This window comes from Anas acuta, chromosome 2 (assembly GCF_963932015.1).
Source record: "Anas acuta chromosome 2, bAnaAcu1.1, whole genome shotgun sequence".
Lineage (NCBI taxonomy): Eukaryota > Metazoa > Chordata > Aves > Anseriformes > Anatidae > Anas > Anas acuta.
Window position 1 is genome coordinate 58,708,441 of NC_088980.1, and position 21,596 is coordinate 58,730,036.

General features: G+C 42.4%; 1 protein-coding gene across 4 annotated transcripts in view; it reads left to right on the forward strand.

Moving 5' to 3' along the window:
- GLI3 (GLI family zinc finger 3) overlaps positions 1 to 21,596 on the forward strand; it is a 217,308-nt gene that overhangs the window by 64,910 nt on the left and 130,802 nt on the right. For all 4 annotated transcript variants that reach the window (XM_068674893.1, XM_068674892.1, XM_068674894.1 and 1 more), the window contains one exon: positions 6,489 to 6,731. In XM_068674893.1, coding sequence (XP_068530994.1) covers positions 6,489 to 6,731 — 243 coding nt within the window. The remainder of the gene's footprint in view (positions 1 to 6,488; positions 6,732 to 21,596) is intronic.

Genomic DNA, 21,596 nt, shown 5'->3' on the forward strand with positions numbered 1-21,596 from the left:
TGGTAGAAATGCACCGCTAAGGCAGTGGTGGAGCAGCGTTAGCTGTGTAAAGGCCCATTTGGGTCAGCGGGAGCTCTGCCACTGATCCAGAAGAGTGCAGGATCAGGCTCAGTTTTGGAAGTCATAGAAACTGTGTCCTGGCTTCCTCTTGCTTGGAGAAAAGGACTGAATTGAGTTGTGCTGTATGTGCAGCTAGAATGAATATACATATCACTTGTATAAAATAGCAGGGGGTGGAGAATTATGTAAGTATTTTCAGGATTGGGTCCGTAGGCAGTTCTACTTAGTCTTGCTGATAAATCCTTTTTCTTACAGTGAGAGTTAAAGATTTTGTTTAAAAACAAAAGAATATAACAGGTCTCTGGAAACAAACAAAAATTCAGAGAAAAGAGCTGTGTATTTGTATTCCAAAGGTCACAATTCAGTTTCTGGAAAATACTATACATATGGTAATGGAAAAATAACTAAGCTGAAAATCCATTACGAACGGGAGTATAAATCTGTACATTTTCAGTGGTGAGCTCAGATAGTGTATGCTATTTATAATAAAAGTCTTGTATAAGGTATGCTTAAGCATTGCAAAGAAGGTAAGTACTGTACTTGTTATCTAACAGATTTTGTAGCCTCTCGTATGGTTGGGCTCTATTTTTAAAAGCGATTATGAACATTGTGCTTCGTATCTGCGTTAGCCTTTCCAGAGCGCGTGCTTCATGTGCAATTGCTCCAAATGCAGGGAAATAACAAACTTGGTGTTCAATTTAAACTACTGTACCCACCCAAAACAAAACTTTGGTTACAACGTAGGCTTTTAAAGGCAGGCACAATCCTGCGGATGCATTTCCTACTGCTTTGCTCTTAAGGTGGCCAGAAAGTAGTGATCAATGGATGTATGCAAGAAGCTGCACATGCCCATGTCCTAATGAGCTTGGCAATTGCTCTACTATATTATTCCAAGAAAGAAAATAACAGGTCTCAAAAACTTAGATCTTCTTAAACGTGGGGGAAATTGCTTTCTTAGTAGATACCTATTTTATTAAGAATTTAAGTAGTCAATCTCTTTTGCATCCCCCTCCCCCCTGCCTTCTGGTTCACAGCAACCTAAAATGCTACTTTTCTGGGAACGGCTGATATTCTGACTTCAGTTTTGTAATTTAATGATGGAGAGTTTCCTTAGTAAACCAAATTTAGAGTACTAGAATGCTTATCTTATATCCAGACCTTGAACATAAAAGGCATTTTATACCAGCAATTGTTCATTTAATGAGCAATTGCAGAGTGCAGGACGGTTAAGGGATTGAGCTATATGCACCATTATTGCAAGAAGTATTCCGAAATACCAGAAATAGGACGTAAGCTCTGATCAGGGGGACTGTGAGCACAATTACCTTCTTTTCAAATCCTTCTGTGACACTGCGGGAGGAAAAAGGACTTTGAAACTTGAAAGGAAAGAGCTTGCTTTCAACCTCAAAAGCTAGGAGGAAAGGGCTCTGAAATTTGCTCAGTATTCCCAATTCACCATTAGCCTGTTTCTTCCTTTAGCCTCAAGGCATTCTCCGCTTTTTGAAAAGATGTTAAGAAATTCAGTCACAATAGAGAGCCTAGTTTTGAACATGTTTCACTCGGTCCATTGAGGTCTGGTCTTCAGCCTTTGTGTGGGGTGAATTGAGCTGAGCAGCAAGCTGGTTGGGGAGAGGTGAATGAGCAGTCTCTGTGCAGTCACAAATTCTGGCAAAGAAAAGATTACCCTCTCCTTTATTTTACAATATGCATTCCTGTACAATCCTGCTAGTGGCAATATGCGGAGCTGAGCTTGTGCTTAGGTCAACATGGAGCACTTGGTTTATAGCAACTCTTGTTAAGTTTGTCTTGTAATTGAAGCTGCTGTTGACCTTGCTTGGAGACCATTTGTAAAACCGTTTATTTAGCATAAACTGAAATAATAAACCCTCCTTCTCTTAGGCCGATTGTGATAGGGTGACATTAGTTTGATTTAATGATTAGCCGCCTGACCCCTCAGCTAGAGAGAGCTGCTTGAATAGGGAGAGTTCACTAGGAAGCACACAGGAAGAATACTAATGAGCTTGTTAAATTTAGCATGGCACCAACCACTTTTAATTCCTCTAATGGGAGAAGCACTGCCTCTGAGAGAGAGGGAGGGAGACAGGGAGAGGGGGGGAAAGGCAGAGAGAGAGAGAGAAAAAGAGAGGGAGGAATGTCCACAGCCTGGTAGCCAGAGAATTTTGGTCAAGAGAAGAGCTTGGAGAGCGTGTAAGCCAGGGTCTTTTGGACTGCGTTGTAAGTACGTTGCCTCTTCTCTTACCCAGGTGCAGCGTGCCGGCAGGTTGCTCGTGCGGCAGCAGCGCTGCTACCTGCCAGTCGCCTGCAGGAAGGCGGTGGGGAACTTGGCGCAGGGACAGATTTAACCGGACCGGTGGTGTGTCCTTTAAGCCGGGGTATCTTTAAAGAGTGCTGGGAGTGATTTTCAGCGGGGTATATCAAGTAGATTTCAACTTTTTTTTTTTTTTATATATATAGTTGCTGATTCTACGAGGTTTAAAATAAAGAAGTGTTGACTTTGTCTCTTGAGGTCTGTGAAACTGTGATAAAAGGAAAGAAGTTAACGTGGGAAGAAAGTTTAATGGAGTTTTGTGCTTGATTGTGGTTTGCACTGCTTTTTAATTTGCTGGGTAAATTAGCTGAACAGCCAGAAGTGCGTTTGCTCAGACACACTGTCCAGTGCGAGCTGTTCTGTTGATTAAATGAGGTAGGTGCTCCTTGGTGCTAAACACTTCTAATAAAAACCGCTTCAGATCATAATAGCCGGACTAAATCGGGTATTTCTGAGTGGATGGGAGAATCTTGAATTAATGCAGTCGTTCCAGACTGGGTGCCTGTAACACGTGTCTCTGGCTCCTAGCTCACAGGGCATACAGGAAGAAAGGGAGGCTTATGCAGATTGCTTTGGAGGCCTGATTACTCTCTGCCCCCACCCTAGTCTGTCTCTTCTACCTGCAGAAGGCAGGACGAACAGTGCTGAAGTTGGTGGGCACCCACCAGTAGGAAGCAGGTGGAGATGAGGGAGAATTGGTCCCGTTCACTGTAATTTGTCTTTGCAACATTTTAGTAAATCAGATGTTTCTTTTGACCCTAAAGCAGGCTATTCCTAAATCGTGAGAAGAGGAGTAACAGCCATTGTGTGTTTGGCTGTGAGGAACCTTTGGCAGATGCTGCCGGGGAAGTGGGCTGTTTGCTTACATTTTTGCTATAGAGTCCCACTTGTTGCCATGGTGGACAGTATGTTTCCGTCAATAATTTGGCCCGGTGCAGCTTGTCTGCACTCACTCTAAAACTTGATAGAACAATTCGGCTGAAACAGAACAAGATCAGACAGCTTTCGCCCTTTGGCTCACTGAAGTGGCTCTGGGAGACGAGGCAGAATTATTGCCGGAGAAGTTTCCCCCTCGGTGTAAGCAGGGGGCTTTTCCAAACCTCTCGGCTGTTTGTGTTCTGGAGCGCAGTGATTGTCAAGCCCCCTCATCTGCCCCCTATCCAAAGCAGCTCTGTGGGGTGGAGCGGGAAGTAAATGCTTAGCAAAATGTTTGTCTGTTGAAATTCCATATTATTGCAAAAAAAAAATAATCATGTTTACTTTTTAAAAAAAATCTGCATGAAGTTTTATGTGGTGGGCAGAATACAAAACTGCTTGACTTTAACAGCAAGCGGCATTAATTTCATGACGGAGAGAGATGGTTGATACAGAGGAAAAAATGCTATTTTTCTTTTGTTTACTTTTTTTTTTTCTTGAGGAACCAGAAAAAAAAGGGAAAACTTATTAAAGCAAAACACATTTTTTCTTTAGTTTCAAAGTTAGTGAAAGTAGGTTTTGAATTTCATTCAGCAGTTTAAAAAATCATTCCATACCAGTCCCCAGTACCTTGATTCATGACACATGCGTGTTTTGAGAAGGAAAGAATAAAACTGAAGCCTGAAGACAGGCATGAGCTTCTTGTTGTATTCCAGGATGGCAGTTTTAACAAATATTATCTTTATATGGAAGAGTAAAAGAACTGAAATCCTATCTGATCCTCAGATTGATTATACAGCCACACAAATCACTTTGGCTCGCTGCTTTCCATACCGTGGTAGCACAGGTTAGCTCGCTCTGCTTAAGGGTCTGTCAGGATTTCAAATAGAGTGTAATCCCCTATTTTTACAAGAGTTTACATCTCATCAGTGAAAGTTCACTCTAGGTTGAAATTTAACATAAAAGACTCCAGCTAGAGAGAAACGTGATGGAAAATGTGACTTTGGTTGGGGTGATTTATTTTTTATTTTTCAGTTATACAAGCAGTTTTCTAAAAACCTCATATAAGTTTTAAAGTTTTAGACTCCCTTTTGCAGTCCTCTAACTAAAAACAGCTTTGGTGTAAAAAGTGGAAACCTTAAACCCTGCTAATCCAGAGCAGGGACCAGTGCCTGTGCATATTAATAAAAAATAGAAAAGGGCAAAGGGTTTAAACTCTACAGCGTTGTTGTCTGTTTCTATTAACTCTTTCTCCTCAGACCAATCCGGGAAGCGCTCTGTATGGAGAATTACCGCTGGCTGTTAAAAGAATTCAGTCCCTGGAAGATGCTGATAAGTCAGCAGACCCTGCTTGCTGTAATACCTGGAGATAGAAAAATAATTAAGCGCTCAATAGGCTACACTGCTGGGTTTTGTTGTTGTCCCTACTTTGGAGGAGAGGGGGCAGGGAAATGCCTGGAGAGCACGGCATTAAAAGTAATGGCGTAGCTAGTTTGTGCGTATAATGCGCCAAATTCAACTCCGGGTATCTAATACGCATGGAGCCTGTTTGTAATCTAATTTATATGAAAGCAAATAGGTTGAGTTACGCTGGTGGCGAACTTGTGAGAGTAGGCGCATGGTGAATTGCCTGCTGGTGCCTTTGCTGTTTGAATGAGCGCAGCAGGGCAAGTTGTAAGTAAAAATGTGGCCCTGACCTCAAATATTCTGGCCTCTGACAACTGAGGTGAAATCTTGGCACTGCTGTAAACAACCCTGCTTTGCCTGTTGGTTGTAGGATAAGTGTACCTGAGCTGTGTTTATTTCCTAAGGGTATTGTATTTTCCTTTCCAGTTACCTTTTTGCACCCAGTGTTTAATCTGAGATTCTTAATATACTTTTGAACCACTTTTGATGCTAAGAGTCTTTGTAAGTATTTCTTCAAGACACACTGGTATATGCCGACACATACAAGGTGGTTTGTAGAGCAAGGCTGTACCTGGAACATGGGATCTGCCAGAATCCAGCCAGCAGTTGTGCACTGGTTTAGAGAAATGTCTGTTTTAATGAAACAATAATACAACTATGGGGGGTGTTTACAGTAGATATTTGTGCAGCTAAGAAAACTCTTCTGGTACATGTAAAGTACACCTGGGAAGCCACATGTGGCTTCTGAGGGGAAGAACCCCTTGGTGTGGTTTTTAGAGGGTATGTGTGGCCCACAGGGGTTGCAGCTCATAGGGAAGCCCAGGTTTGGTTAAACACCCAGCTGTGAGGCAAGGCAGGCCAGTGGATCCATCATCAGAAGGCCATAGGGCCCTTCACAGCAGGCAAAAAGGCTTCAGAGGGGGATGCTGGAGACGAGCAGGTGAAGAGCCATGGCCTGATGGACATGTGGAGAGGAGGCCTGCAGATACTTCTGCCTTCCCATACTAAAATGCACACATGCGATATCATAGGCCTAAGGGGTCGTCCAGACTGAGGCTTGGGCTCCACCCTCCTCACTCTTTCATTTTCCCCCTTTTTCATTGAAATTTTTTTAATTTGTGGATATGGGAGTAAGGACAGAAGGTGTGTGCTCCACCATCCTCCACACATGTCCCTGTGGTGGCACTGCCGGAGCAGTTGTCCCCAGTTGTGCCTGCCTTACGCCGCTGATGCTGGATTTTGGGCAATTTTACCCATTTCCTTGTTGCCCACCTTGCCTCTCATCACTAATGACCTTTCTTTAAGGCTCCAGCCTCCCACAAAAGCAAGCCTCTGAAGGACTGGAGCAGCGCTGCAGAGCAGCAGTGGGTGGCGAGGTTTGATTTAGGCTCAGCTAGCGGGGTTCATCTTCTGCTGTTTGTGACAAATTGTTTTCTTCCTCCCCATCAGGCAGGCAAAACTTCCAGTCTCCTTGTCCCGGTGGCAAAAAAAAATACAGCAAGTCTGTGTCTGTTCTTGCAGGATTGATAGCCCCGCTGGTAAATGCATCAGTGCATGGGTGACGATGATCTACCGCCCAAGAGCCGAGCTGGTGTGCTCGGCCCATACCCACAGCATCCCTCACAGCCCGGCATGCGCCAACGGCCACTAACTTGTGCCCCGGCGTTTCGAGCGATGGTGGTGGCGGAGAGAACTTTTTATTTTATTTGCTAAAAATGGACTAAAAGTCTCTCACTCTTTCTGCTCTCTCTCTCTCTTCTTTGGTATTTTTTTCCAGAGGATGAAAGTCCTGGACAGACCTATCACAGAGAGAGAAGGAACGCAATCACAATGCAGCCACAAGGTGGGCAAGGCCTCAGCAAGATCAGTGAAGAGCCTTCAACATCTAGCGAGGAAAGGGCCTCATTAATAAAGAAGGAGATCCATGGATCTATATCGCACCTTCCTGAACCTTCTGTACCTTATCGTGGGACATTGTTTACTATGGACCCCAGAAATGGTTACATGGATCCTCATTACCGTGAGTATTTGCTGCAGATTTGTTTCGGGGAGCAAGGCTGGAAGGCTGTTGAGGCTGTCAAATTGAGTGTCATTTTATTTGTCACATTGCATCGTCCCCGGAGCCAGTTCCTTTGTCTGTCTTAGGGTTGAGGTAAATGTGTTCTGTTTTTTTTTCTGTCTCAAGTTAAAAGCAGGGAGCAGTTGCATGGCAGCTCAAAATTAGCACAGGCCACTGCAAAGCAACTTCCACAGGATATATCATCTGTTGCTAATCCTCCTCAATGATCCAGTGCTGCATTTGCTCCACCCCCTTCATACACGAAGAAAAAAAAGCCTCATTAAAGAAAGCAGAGAAGGAAAATGAAACAGCCCTCAGAGGTCTTTTTTTTTTTTTTTTTTTGAAACAATGTTGAAGTGCAGTATTAAGAGCAGAAAGGGAGAAAGGACTGTACCTTGTACAATAAGAATTTGGGGGGTGATTGGAAACTTCATTGCTGCTGTTATTGTTTGCTTTTATTATTTTTAAGGATTCACTTTTTCACAAGCATGCAGGCTAATAGGGTAGTTTTGTCATTTTCTTTCCCAGCTATAATCCCCTGAAGTTGTACAGGGAAAAAAATGGCAAATGTTTTCAACTTCTGAATTCCTGCTCAGGCATTAATAAAAAAGTAAGAAATTAACTGACACTTGAACACAGATGTGGAATGGATTTATCCACAGGCAAAATGTGAGGGAGTTAAGCAATTTTTTTTCATCTGCTTTTAGTTTTTTTTTTTAAACAGCAAAAAATCATTTAGTTGTGTAGTAATGAAGTACATCTTGAGGTGTCAAGGCTTGTGCCTTTTGATTATAGATTTATCACCTAGTCAGGATACAGATTTGCCATTTAACCTTCCAGTCTCCAGTTCCAGATGATAGGTTTAAGACCCACAAAGAGGGGCCAGTCTGTGTTGTTTTTTTTTTCCTTCACATCATTCAGAAATTTTAGTGTTTTAAGGCAAAAGGTCATTAGCCAGACGACTGATTAGTGAGGACAGCTGATTAGTGCATGTTTTTTTGCTAAAGAAAGTGCCAGGGATAAAAGCTAATTTTATCCCTTCATTAGTTGGGCTAGCAGCAAAAGGGAATGTTCACTCATCAGGGTGCAGATCAAAGTATGTCTCGCGCAACCTTAAGTCTCACCGACCTCCTTTTTTTTTTTTTTAAAAAAAAAAAAAAAAAAAGAGCCTGATTGTTAATAAGAACGAAGGCATTATGAGAAAACGAACATTTGCTGTCTTTGTAGTCTAGATCAGTATTTAGGGAAAAAGTTTGCAGCGAAGCTTTTCAGCTCTCTTCCAATGTACACACTCCGTTTCTGCACACTGTCCTCTTCTCTCGCTCTTACGCAGCCCTGTTCGAACCCTGGAGGGGAGTTACTCATCCTTCTGCCTGGAAGGGTGTGCAGCAGCACGCTAGTGGCAGACTTGCCTGCCAGAGAAGCGTGGATGTGCAGAGCAGAGTACTGCTCGCAGTCAGCAGCACACAGAAATACAAACTTGCAGATAGGAGACACCAACTGCAGCGTACAGCTTTGAGGATTTGTTGACGCAGACCCCAAGTCTCGCTCAAAAACAAAAATCCTGTTAGGGAAGCAAATCACTTCTGTGTGTAGGCACTACAGCTGGAAGGAAAGGAAGCATACAACTGCCTGCCCCACCCTGAGCCCCAAACAACCAAACAACAAACGTTATGATAAATTTAGTGATTGTCATTTTGACCATCTGACCAGCTGCTAACTAACCTCTTAAATCTGGATCAAAGTGTCTCTGATACTACTAAAGATTCAGACTGAGGAGTAGGGTCCACCCAGTCAGAATGAGCCTGGGTGGTTTGGGCTTGGTTTATTTTGCTTTCTGTTATTAAATTTGCCTCTTTTGACTGGAGTTCCCAAGACTTGATGTAGCTGCTATGTCTATATTGTGACTAGTAATGTGAGCTAGTTAGGATGTGTGGACTGCTAGGGAAGCATTGATGTCAGAAGTTGAGGGAACAGCATAAGTTACATATAGTGATAGAGAAACAAGTGATGAGTTAACTTTAAATGAACAACAAGATCCTAAAGCAGAAGTCTAAGCCAGAAAAATATCAGATGGGCAGACCCACTTCACTGCTGCTGTAGTGAATTGCTGGGTTTTACTCACTGATTTATAAAATCCCTTAAGCTATTAATGTCATATAAAGAGCCATCATGCTTTTATTTACCTTTAATAGATGTGATACAGAAAGACAACTAAAGAGACAAATGTCTAGCTAGATTTATAGGGAAGCAGACAGGCTTACTGAAATTTTCATAGTAGTTGTATCATTTATATATGTAAGACATGCTTTTATTGAAGTGGTGACAGTATTCAGGCTGACACTTACAGTGGGCCATATGAACAAGGCTGAATAATGTAATCATATCCCAGTCCCACTGTAGCAACAGGTGAGGAACCAGCGAAGCTATTGTTCTTTTCCTTAGTTTCTTGCCAGTTTTCCTGGGCATATGGATAGAAAATACTGTTTTAATTCTCCATAGCTGGGTATGTAAACACTCACAGTAATTCCTTAGTTTCCCTGTGGTTGGAAAATATAGACTCTTCAAGATGCCTAATTTGTGCTTCTATATATACCCACTTTGTATTTAAAAGTGTGGGCAGGCTTCCTGTAACACAGGAAGAGGGAAAATAATTTTTTTTTTTTTGAAGAAGGACATCTGTATATTTTTATGGCAAGAAAAGAAAAAGAGCATTTAAGTCAATTGTGTGTGGAACGCATGTCTGCTCCAGGAGCTGCAGTTATTAGAAACAACTTGAATGCCTTGCATTTCTACATGTAAATATGCGTGTCTCTGTGTATGTGCGCTGCAGGATTTTCTGTTGTTATAATTTTTTTCCTAATTAAAATGACTGATGTTGTAAACGTTGGAAATAATAGTTACCATATATGTGGAATAAATACCTCATCGAGGGGGAGTTAGCTCTCCTGCAGAGTGTGGGTGGGGAGGATGGTTGTGTTTCAAGTGGACCAGCTTTTCAAACAGCTGGGATGAAACATGCTATGGAGCTGGCGGCCCTTGTGCACCGCCAAAGAGCTCCTCAACTGTTTAGCAACCAAGGATGAGAGAGCGGCCTCGTGCTCAGTCCAGAGACCTCTGTCCTCCCAGAAATAAAAACAAAAACACATCCAGGCCTAAAACAGATATTTTTGTTTTCAGTTATTTTGTCATTGTTATGATTTTCTCAAGCATCAATTAAACACTGGTCACTAAGGATGTTTTTTAAAACTTTTTTCTTTCTGTTTAAAAGCTTTAGAGGAGATGACAAAAATGCTGGGGTTTCCGTTCATATGTTACAGCTTTTCTTTACTGAGGAGAGCAGCGTTACTGAGCTTGAGCGTGGATTTTTGCAGTGGTTCTTAAATGGATTGAAAAAAAAAGTGTTTCTCAAACACTGATTATGGTGGTAGTTTGAGCCCCTTGTTAAAGTAAATTCTGTCTCCAGAGGTGGGGCTGAGGCAGGGATAGCAACTTCCTTTTGTTATTCTCTCCCCAATTTTAATTCCCACGCAGATTTATGGCAGTGCTAAGACTGCCTGTCTCACAAGTCATTCCTCATGGAAAAAATGAATCATTCCTGATGTAAACACTTTGATTTAAAACATACTGCTGGTATTCTTCCCTGCGTTTCACAGCTCATCTGAAAGAATTGTTAGTTCCTAATTAGTAAAGCCTGAAGAATTATCTTAAGCAAAAAGCAGTGACAGTTCAGTTGGCTCTGATCTAAAAATTCATATACACAGGAATGGCCCTGGCAGGATTCTTTCTGGTACGTCCCTTCAGCTCAGCGGTTGCACTGAACATAGCTGAAAGCAGGATCTCACCCTGCTTCTTTTCTTTTTTTTTCTTTTTTTTTTTTTTTTTTTTTAACAGGGATTTATTCTGCTGGTTTTGAAGCTTCTGTATCTATCTGGGGAAGCGGGAACTGCTTATTGCACATTTCATAGGATTAGCCCTCCAAATGCATTGATTGCCCTCAGTTCCCACCAAATGTGTCTGGACTTGTGCTTTGCAGGGATCATGTCCTCATAACTGCCCACCTTAGATTCCCCGGTGTTAGTGTCATCTCAAAATCAATTTGCAACACGAACAAAAGACCAAAGCAAGGAAAATAACAGTGCTAGTTCACTAGGTGCACTTGATCATTTACTTGCTTGTTGTTTTAATTCCCCTTAGAAGAATTCCCCTTCCTTCATCTTCCCCATAGAAAAGGAGGGAGAAATATAATAAAAAGGAGATCAGACTGTTTCTACAAATGGTAAGTGGAAACACTGCATTAAAATGCAATAATAAAAAAGCAGTGACTTTACATGGTGGTGTGGCTTGCACTGTGATGGTCATCTGTGTGTGGCTCATTGGATGGTAAGAGCTGTCCAAGCTGCCACCACCAAATGAACTCATGAAGGGGGGTCCCTTTCTGGGTTGGGGGATGGGGTGGTGGCTGGTGGCTTCTTTTGTCCTCTCCCTGAAACGTTTTGGGCCTCCAGTGGGACAGCCGAGAGCCTTTAGGTTAGTCCCATGGCAGGCACTTTTCTTAGCACACCTCTAGGTTCCCTGCGTCACCGCGTGGTGGTGGCCAGGGACAGCTCTTTACAGCCATTTTCTCCCCCAGCCCTGTTGGAGAGCGGTAGGTGAGTGTCAGTGAGGAATCCTTGCAGAGATTTAGGGCCAGAGTCTTTAAAGACATTTAGGGGCTCTTCAATTTCAGCACGAGGTTAGCCTCTTAAATACCTCTAAAAGTCTGGGTCCTACTTGTTCAACCCTTTCTGCAGCAGTATGTGGAGGAGGGGCATAAGCATTGTAGTAACAAAACTATCCTCTGACAGTGATTTATGGAGTGGTTTCTGAATGTTGTCAAGTAGGGGTTGTTGGAAAAAAAGTTAAAGCATCTAATAAAATTCACAGGGAAGAAAACTCTGGTACAAAAGTGAATGTCAGCTGAGCAACCAAAAAGTTGGTCTTAATGAAAAGAAAATTAGTGTCTTTGCATGAAAGCTTTTGGAAAAAAAATCTAAAATTTAATAGCTTATTTTAATGGCCTCCAACAGAAAGATCTTACTGCTTTCAAAATCAAGCTTAGTGTCAGAGACACCTTCAGTTTGAAATTTTGGAAGGAGCAGCAGACCTCTTGAGCTTAACAGCTACTTGTAAATGGAAAGCTGTTCTGCAGGATGTCTCCCAAGCCTCTCTAGTCATGTTTGAGAAGTTCTGCTCCCTGTAAATACTCCTGCCTATTTCTCCTGAGTCCTTCTGTGGAAGAAGCATGGACTCTTTAGAGCCCTGGAGTAGCTGCCCCTGCTTGCTCCTCTCATTTGGAAGTTACAATTGCACTGAAAAGATTTACAGCTAGAAGTGGCACATAAAAACGTCCTTTTTCTACCTGATTTTCTTTCTCCTCAGCATGAGACTGCAGAACTGCCAATACTTGAAAGGCCTTGAAATGTAATGTAGCTGATAAATTGAAGGGTGATCTTTCTGGCTTTTTGCTTTGCTTTAGCTTAAAGTTTAGGTTAGTATTCAAAGATACGTATTTACCGTTTTTTATCTTGTCATTACAATTAGTATTAAATTCAACTGGAAACTACAGGGCATGATCTGGAGAGAGGTGGTCCTGTTTGGGCAAAAGGTAGAATAGGATATTTCTTACGACTAATTCTGTTGGACTTAATGTAAAAAATGTCCCGAGGATCAAATTTTCAAAAAGGAAAAAAAAAGTATTTTGTCCTTTTATTGCACCTAAGAGAATGTGACTACTGAGCACTGCTGCGTGTGGAGCCGTCCGAGGACCAGATTGGTTCTGTTAATCTCTTTCATTGGGTTGTTTTAAGAGAATGTGTTTTTTTTTTGGTTTTGTTTTATTTTTTTCTTTTTTTTTGAGAATAAATGCAAAAACACTCACTTCCTCCACAGATTTGATTTGGTTTGTCAGGTGAGGCATTTTTAGATGCTTTACAGTGTGTATTTGTTGTATACTGCCTTCATGGAAGGAGACAGAGTACATTGCTCAGAGCTATAGAATCATAGCTAGGAACTCTGAAAACCAGCCAAGAAATAATGTAATCCATCTCTTTAGCCTCAAGGCGGATCAGCTATCCCTAAATCAGGAGAGAATGAAAAGCTTCTTAAAAGTTGCCGTGTCCCTTGATACATGGACGTTCCTGTCTCTAAGAGTCTTGTCACAAGGTCTGTAGTGGGTTTGGACTGATCTTGTTTCCCTACATGGTAACTTATATGCATCAGCAGCTGAATGGGGAAAAAAGAAAAACAACAAAACAAAAACATTTGGAAGCCCTAAAACTGAGTTGAAAAAAATATCAAAACTAAACAAAAAACGGTAAGGTTTCCTCTTCAGAGATTTGCTAATGCAAGAATGTTGAGAGTTGTGGTATTTGCCATTGCCGTGTACTCTGGAAAAAAAAAAAATAAATCCCAAAGCCTGATGCAGAATTGTTGTGCTCATTACTGCCATGACAACAGGCAAGATAATTAGCTTTCTCTTTTTATTTCTTATCAGCGATCTTTCTTGTGACGTTTTTGAGGATTCATAGTGCTAGGGTTTAGCCAAGTATGACAGGTATGTAGAGAACTAGTGGCCAAAGGAAGATATGCATCATCTGTTTCAAAACTTGAAGCATCCCATAATGCCTGAGGTTGCTGTCTGTCAGTCATCTTTTTCTGAATATTCTGTCCTCCAAATGTTTCTCAGCCAAGGATACATGGTTTGAAAAGTAGCCTGTTGGATGTGGCTGCCTAGAGCCTTAAAAAACGTTAGCCAGAACTCATCCCTGTGCAGCTTTTGGTGTCGGATGCCTTACCTGTATCTGTAAGGGGCTCTGTGGCTGCAACAACTTGAGTCCTTGTGGGAAAGCATGGGGGACATCTCAACCAGGTGCTGGTTCATGATTACGAGTCCTTGTATTTTTTGTGATTATGGCTTTCATTGAGAACTGAAGCAGGTTTTCCTGAGTTGATGAGTGTGAGTCTTGTACTTGTTAACCTCTGTGAAGCATCTTACATTGCCAGGAAGATGGTTCACTTGCACTAGTGGTCTTCCATCTGGTCAATGCAATAGAGGGAGTTCAATTACCTAAGCAGAGGTTTCAAGTGCTATTTAATGTCTGAAAGGATTGTAGTTGGTCTGTCTGCCACCCTGTAAAGCTACTGGTCTCCATCTACGTCTGATGTCATATCCATTAATTCTGTATAAAAGTCTCAGATAGAGTAGAGGTCTCAGATGGCCTTATGTGTTTGTGTAGGTAGCCGGATCCTCATAGGTGTTGTATATGGGAATTTAAATCAATGTGTCCAAATGTACAAAATAAACATTCAAGTTCAATTCCTTTTTATTCCCATCTCCCCTGCCATAGCCCTGTTTTCATGAAGAAATCTGTAGCAACGATTAAATTGTGGGGTATCTTAACAACCACAGGGTGCCCCTCTGTCACAGTCCCTTGGGGTAATCTCATTATGCCCTCAGTGCTTGTCAGAGTGAGATCAGCATTTGCACCATCATTCTCTGCTTCAACCCTGGATTTGGGGAGAGCAAGTAACTCTGTTAAGAGATTATCAGAGGAGAGCTACAGTGATGGTGAAGGGGCTGGAGGGGAAGACATATGAGGAGCGGCTGAGGTCCCTTGGTTTGCTCATCCCAGAGCAGAGCAGGCTGAGGGGAGGCCTCATGGCGGCCTGCAGCTCCCTCACGAGGGGCAGGCGCTGAGCTCTGCTCTCTGGGGACAGCGACAGGACCCAAGAGAACGGCATGGAGCTGGGACAGGGGAGGGTCAGGCTGGGGGTTAGGGAAAGGTGCTGCACCCAGAGGGTGGTCGGGCACTGGGACAGGCTCCCCAGGGAAGTGGTCATGACACTGAGCCAGACAGAGTTCAAGAAGCGTTTGCACAATGCTCTCAAGACACACGATTTGATATTTTTATTTATTTTTTGAGTGGTCCTTTGGGGACCCAGGAGTTGGACTCTATGATACTTGTGGGTCCCTTCCAATTCAGATATTCTTTGATGCTATGCTGCTGCCTCTAGGGCCAGAGGAAAACATGGATGTGTGGGCGCTGAAGGATGGTGTCCCAGAGCATGCTTCAGGCAGTGGGCACACTGTGGACCTGCCCTCCCCATGGCACCATCTTGGCCAGGGAGGTTTTAAACAGCAGTGTGGTTCCTATTGACATGGCACGAGTTCAAGATTGTCCTATGGAAGTCTCACAGCACCAGCTGTGGCCTCCTGTTGGGCTCCAGGACTGAACAGGCCTTTGGTTTTAAGATAGTGTAAATGCTTTGGTTGTTGAATGATTTTCAGGACTGCTAGTGGTACAGCTCAATTTCTGTTTATTGAGTTAAGTAGGAGGAAAGGCTTCCTCTTATTCACACCTAGCAACCCAATTAGCTTCCTCTTAGCCTGTTTTTTGGGTAGTTGGCATGGTACTTTTTAAGCTCTTACTAAAGCAGAGCTTAAATTACTTACAACTGGGACCCTTGAGCTGGCTCATTCAGTGCATTTGGAGATCACTGCAGAAACACTTACCCTTTCGATCAAATTTATAGTGGTTACCATTTTTTGTTTGTGATGATATAACTTACAGCCAAGGCAGCAATCACCAGTGTGGGAAACGAGGACTGCACCAAGTATCGGCGTATTTGTAGCTGTGTTTTAAAAGAGCATAGCTTCTGTAATACAATGTGGTCGTTGGCATGCAACATGGTGGTGTTGTCCACAGCAGCATAAAAGAGAGTACTGGCATGGAAGTGTTTGTGTATGTACAGGTTTGTACTCTGTCTTCATACTTCCTTTTAAAAATGAGTAGTCACTTTGCAAACAACAACAAAGAAAAAACCAACAGGAGCAAGAGAACGTTTTATATTGTCTTTCAGAATTTGTCTTAGTGAGTTTTTGGAGTTCAGCACAGCTCCCTAGATAATGGAATCTCTTTTCAATCTCAATTATGCATGTTTCCTGCTTCACACTGAATAAGGTAGAACAGAGGGTCCCCCATTGTTCCTTCTGTTTTCCCTTTCACATTTCAATGCTGCCCTGAGCCATCGGTTTTCCCAAACAGCCAAACGGCGCTGATCCAGAACCCAGTGAATTCAATGAATCAACAGCTGCTGGCTTCAATGAACTTTGTAATAATCCCCAGTTGCCTTATAGTCTCCTCTTTCATCTTACCTGCTCCTCATGCTAGTTGTAATTTAAAATCATAATTCCCAAGGATCCGTGTTACCATTTCACAAATGAAGAGCTGAACATTGTTATTCCTCTATCTAGAGTCCCCTGTTGAAGTAGCTTATGGTAACAAGCCAAAAGTAATGGCATATGACATACTTCGAAATAAATGGCTGATTATGGTAACAGCTGAGTGTAACACCAAGTGTTGAAGCAAATAACTAATGAGGTAGAATGTATTGAAATAAATTTCATTCCGGTATGTCACACTCTTCAGTGTAAAGAGGTGCTGCATTTGATTTGTATGTTTTTTTGCCAACCTGCCTGCAGATACAACTGTTGAAAGCCTCCAGCTATGGACTTGAATTCTGTTAGACGTTGTTGCTGAAATGAAATCAGGTTATTTGTATGAATAAGATTTGTTGGATCAAGGCCTGTGTTATGTAAAAACAGTGGCTGCTCACTTTACTGGGATGGACCAGCGTGGTACGGTGATAGCAGGCTGTTGGCACCAGTGCCATGTTTCATGCTGGATGATATTTGAGTTGGCATCAACACAAGTGAGCTATAGTGCTTTTGACAATAAAATCGGTGCCAGACAACAAAAAACAACATTCATTGCTGCTGTGACAGGAATGGATTTTCGTTTTCTTTTCACTGGAAGGGAGAAGAGGAATGCTGGTCATTATATCACTGGCTAATCATGGAGCTGCCCAATACTTGGGATGTTTGACTTGGGGAAGCTCATAAATGCCTTTACTTTGCCAGAGACCAGCAGTGACCACAGCCTGTGCTTATTTGCACTCTTACAGATTTTCAGTTTTTCTTGATTTGTCAACTTGAGTACAGAAAATTTAAATAAGCTTACAGGGAAATAAAGCCATCTGGAGGAAGCCCCTTATGAATAAAGACTGAAGACCTGATCTGGCTTTGTCTGATCCCACGGAAAAAATTGCAAAGGCTGGATGAAACCCAAAATGTTGGCCTGTGAAAGTGTTTCTCTGTTCTTGTGGGGAAATGGCACATCTCTTTAAGGAAGATAATTACTTTCCGTGTACATCACAGATTGTAACACAAATCCTACTTTTAGTCGTGTCTTCCATGCTTCTGTGCTTTCTAAACCAGCTTAAACCAGAAAGGCAGGTGGAGGATGTGGTGCTGTAGTGGTACTTCCCATAGGTGTTACTTTTTGTGTGTCTGTCACTCCGAAAGGGTGATCTGTATGGGAGGGTAGGGCATCCTGTGCCTGTGTCCTGGCCAGCCTCCACCTCTAGGATTTGCTCGTAGACTGTGCCATCATGTGAGGCTCTCCTGGGCATACAGGATCCTGCTGGACCAGAAGGGCATAGGCCAGTGCTGCTGAGGCCATGCTTGAAGGCTGGTAAAATGCAAAATCACCCTGTTGTATCCTAAAGGCATCGCAGAGGCCACCCCTTTAAGAGGTGACATATACACAGATAGACCTTGCTGAGGCTACACAAGGCACTGGCACAGTCCCCTGCGGAAGGCAGCCCTCCGAGGCTGCTCTGCTGGCTGCTGAGACGTGACCACTGTATTTGCTTAGGGAGGCTGGTGCCGGCCTCACGTTGCTCTGTGGTTCTGAAGCACAATACCTTGCTGTGGGGATGTGGGTAGGAAGAAATCTTCATATGGATGGGAAGAAGTCTTCAACTTTCCTTTCCTTCTGAGCATGCAGTGCAGCATGGCCACAGGCCAAGCTAATTTGGCAACATGGGCGATAGGTCTTGGCTCCAGAAAATGCTGTGGTCCACTCAATGTTTTCTATAATGTCTTTTTAATTAGCATTCAAACACTATAATTTGTTCCTCTTTTTCTTTTCTTTTTTTTTTTTTTTTCTACAATCTTTGCATATCTGGGTGTAATAATAAGAGAAAACACATCCAGCCCGGTAGTTTGATGCGGAGTCTGGCTATTTACATGGCTGGTTGAATTCTTCCAGCTGTGATTTCCCAGGAAGCTTCAAAAGCAAAAGGTGCTTTCTCTTTCTTGCTTCCATCCTTCTGCGTAGCACTTCCGTGAGCCTCACCTAACTGCAACTAATGACACCCTTTTATGTTGTCAGTGCAGGGAACTGGGAGGTGCTGCTGACAATGTCCTGTTCAGCCCAGTTATGCTTGGCTTCTTGTTCTTCTGACAGTGCAGTGTGCACAGAAGAAAAGGACTTCAAAACTGGTTTAGAACTGATTGAGCGCAAGAGTGGGAAATTAGGGGTGGGAGCTGTAGCAGCTTTCCTCCTCTGCCCAGCCTTTTTAGGACCCTGGTGACTTATATATTATGGCTCATAGCTATCGGAATAAAATCTGAGGACAACTCTCTGCACACATCTTCGCTCCCTGTAACTGCTTGATGCCTCCTGGAAGTACGTGCCACCAAGCAGGGGCAGTGTGCTTTCCAGGCTGTCGCTGTTTGCAAACGGAAACGCTGGCTCTTGGCATTCCTGGTCAAGTCATAGCCCTATGTGTAAGCCGGTATATACTTTGTGTATGCCTGCATCTCAGGTAGGAAAGCTGCTATTTGACATGAACTGGCCAACTCTTTGTTTTCACCTGGGGTGAATCCGGCATCGTTACAGGATGCTGGACAGGGATATTATAGGATATTTGTGTGTACTATAGGATGTGTGCATGCTCTGCAGTAATTTAGTGTCTTTTTTTTCTGAGGCTTGTTGCTTCCTGGTTATTTTCCTGCCTGTTTTTGTAATGTGATCTTTCATATACTTCTGTATTATGAAGCTTTTTGTTTTTTAAGCTATCTCTGATATGCAGCTTTCATATCTTGGCTCCCAGCAACGTTGAACCTCATTGTAAAGTCCCTTCGTGTAAAAGCCATCTAGTTATAACTCTCAAAAAATAAGAGGCTTGTCTCCTGAGGACAGCTCCATATTGCGGGCGGAGTATAATCCTTAACATTGTTTTTTTTGCTTTCAAATAGCTGGGGACAGTGAGTCAAGGAGTGAGAACTCCCTTTGTTTCATGTAGTGTGCGTTGCAGGGAAAGAATGTAACAGAGCAGAAAATGAAGAAAGACATAAAAGAATCTCAGCTCAAGGAGGTCAGATCCATCACAGGCTTAGCGTTGCCTTCAAAGATGCCTGGGACAGGTGGCAGTTCAAGACAATCAGAGGAGAAGCATCCGCTAGCGCTGAGATAAGGGATTCTTGCAGAATCCTGCTATCTGGTCCCAGTTTGCTTTGATGTAACTCTGCTAGAGAAGACTTCTGGGAGCAGGCTACCGCTTCCCTCAGTGATAGGCTGCTGTTGTTCAGCCTTTTAAGGTCTCATTACAGTGGTCCTTGAGGATTAATCCTCTTTAAGGTTTACATGGGAATGGTTTTGTCTGAAGGCCCAGCCAGGGACCTTGGTACCACCTGTACAAAGCATTATTGCATTCTTTCGGTCTATTTTTTTTTTCTTTTAGAGTGGCTCATATTTAACAGTATTTGACAGAAAGTAAAACCAAACATCTTGCTTTTTTGGCTTCTCTCTTTGGCTATTACTGAGTTTTTGTTGAGCACAGCTTGAGCAGCCCCGTGCAGACATTGAACCATTAGCAGTAAATTGTCAGCTTCCGGTTACTCTACTTAGCCTGCTGCTTTTGGCAGTTTTCCTTTTTCTTCTCTTCTCTTTCCCCTGCCCCCTTTTTTTCCTCCGTAAAGAAGGGAAGTGATGACATTTGGCTTCAGAGTCGGAAATCATCCCATCGCTGTTTTACTCGTGTGCCTGAACTAGCGGGTTTTGCTTTAATGCCATTTTGCTCAGGGAAGAGAGTTCAGGTTATGGCATTGTCGTAAATCATCAGTGGTAATTTATTAAAATAGACTCATCTGCACATACAAAGGTTTGTTTATGATAAGAAGCATTTGCCTTGTTCTTCAAGGGGCAAACCGTGCTTCCAGTGAAATAGCAGCAGTGCAATAACAAATGTGGGAATCATGTCCTGTAGTTCGTGATGCAATAGGAAGCAAGCATTTTCCAGCTCCTTGATGTATTTTGTTGTTGGTACAGTTTCCACGTAACTCTTCATTATATATCTGCATCTTGAAGATGGAAAAAAGGCACGCAGCTGCAGTTCCAAACAAAGTGGCATATTACTCTGAACTGGGTTTCTTTCTTCAGTATTGTTCCTTGTTTCCCTAACTCAGGAAGGTGTTGCAGAGTCCACGTGATGTTATGAGACTCAGATGCTGGCTGAGTAAAGGGATGATGAAGGTTCATGTTGGATAAGTGAAAACAGTGACCTTGACACAGGGGTAAAAGTGAACTTTCTGATCTGAGGGCAGTGAATAGCTTAAGGGATTCATCTCCACTTCACCATACAAGTCCTTAAGTTTAAGTTTCCTGAACTTGTATTAAGCAGCTTGATGGCCTTAATTCAAATTATGGAAGCTGGTTGTATATTGTATTTTATACAAACAAGCGAACAAAAAAGAATTCTAACTAAAAAAATGCAGCAGTATCTGCGAATTGAATCCTTTTGAGGTAAAATAAGGTGTGCCTTGTTGTTGCCTATGGAGTACTTGCTCAATGGTTATGTGGTGATTTTACTTTAAAAAGAAAGCAAAAAAGCGCCTTCACAAGTATTCTGGGTTGTTTTTCAAGTGTTCTGTTTGGAAGTTATGTGGTATGCTGAAATGTGCTTGTAATGCACATATAGCATATTAGTTTTCTTTACATATAAAAATATTATGGGAAACCCTATAGCTAATGCTGGCTATATAAAACTGTATGATTCTGTTATTAGCATATATATGGCTATGACCTTCATACACTTTCATTTCCAAACTGCACATAATTTAAGAGTAATGCACATATTTAATTTTTACTGTATTTGTGAAGGTTGTTAAATTCTGCCCATACGAATTGTTTCCCTAATAGCTAATTCGGAGAGAGTGGGAGGATGGGAGAAGCAGAAACTAAGGGGGGTGAAAAAAAAGATTAAATAAAGTAAAGGCAATAAAAAATGTCATGATGTGAGGTGCTGTAGATCCCTTCAAGAAGACCTGTCTTCCAAAGAAATACAGGCAAATTCTTGGCAGCCTAACTTTATACACACAGACACACCTGTCTGATTTATGTATACACATGCTCTCAAGGGCTCTAGCCATAGTTTTGATACATGTATTGAATATGTATATAAATAGAATAATCTATGCTTGCCGTCTTCAAGATGCAAATATTTTGAATAATGTGTTGTTAAATTGCCTCCTCCTTTAACTTCACATTAGAGCTAGTTGTCAGCAAGTTGGACTTCTACAGTACTATTCCGTAGGTTGCTGATGCATTTCTGACTTCATAAAATACAGGGAATGTGAGAACTCTTCTTCCCCAACCCCCATGACAAATGCATGAAAATTGCCAGTTATAAGTATTTAATTGAATTTAATGGCTTTTGTATAATTTCAGTGTAAGGTGCCATTATCAAGCATCTTTTCAAACTGAAAGTCAACGCTGTGGTTTAACAGCAGTTTGTATTACAGCACACGGTTCTTAAGTGTGTTTCAGGTGGAAAAATGTGCTTGGCTACACCAAGCCAGACTGTGAGCAGCTCTGCAAACAGCCCTTGCTCCTTTGCTTTCCCATCTGAAACACAAATGGCCTGGATGGGATGAAGGGG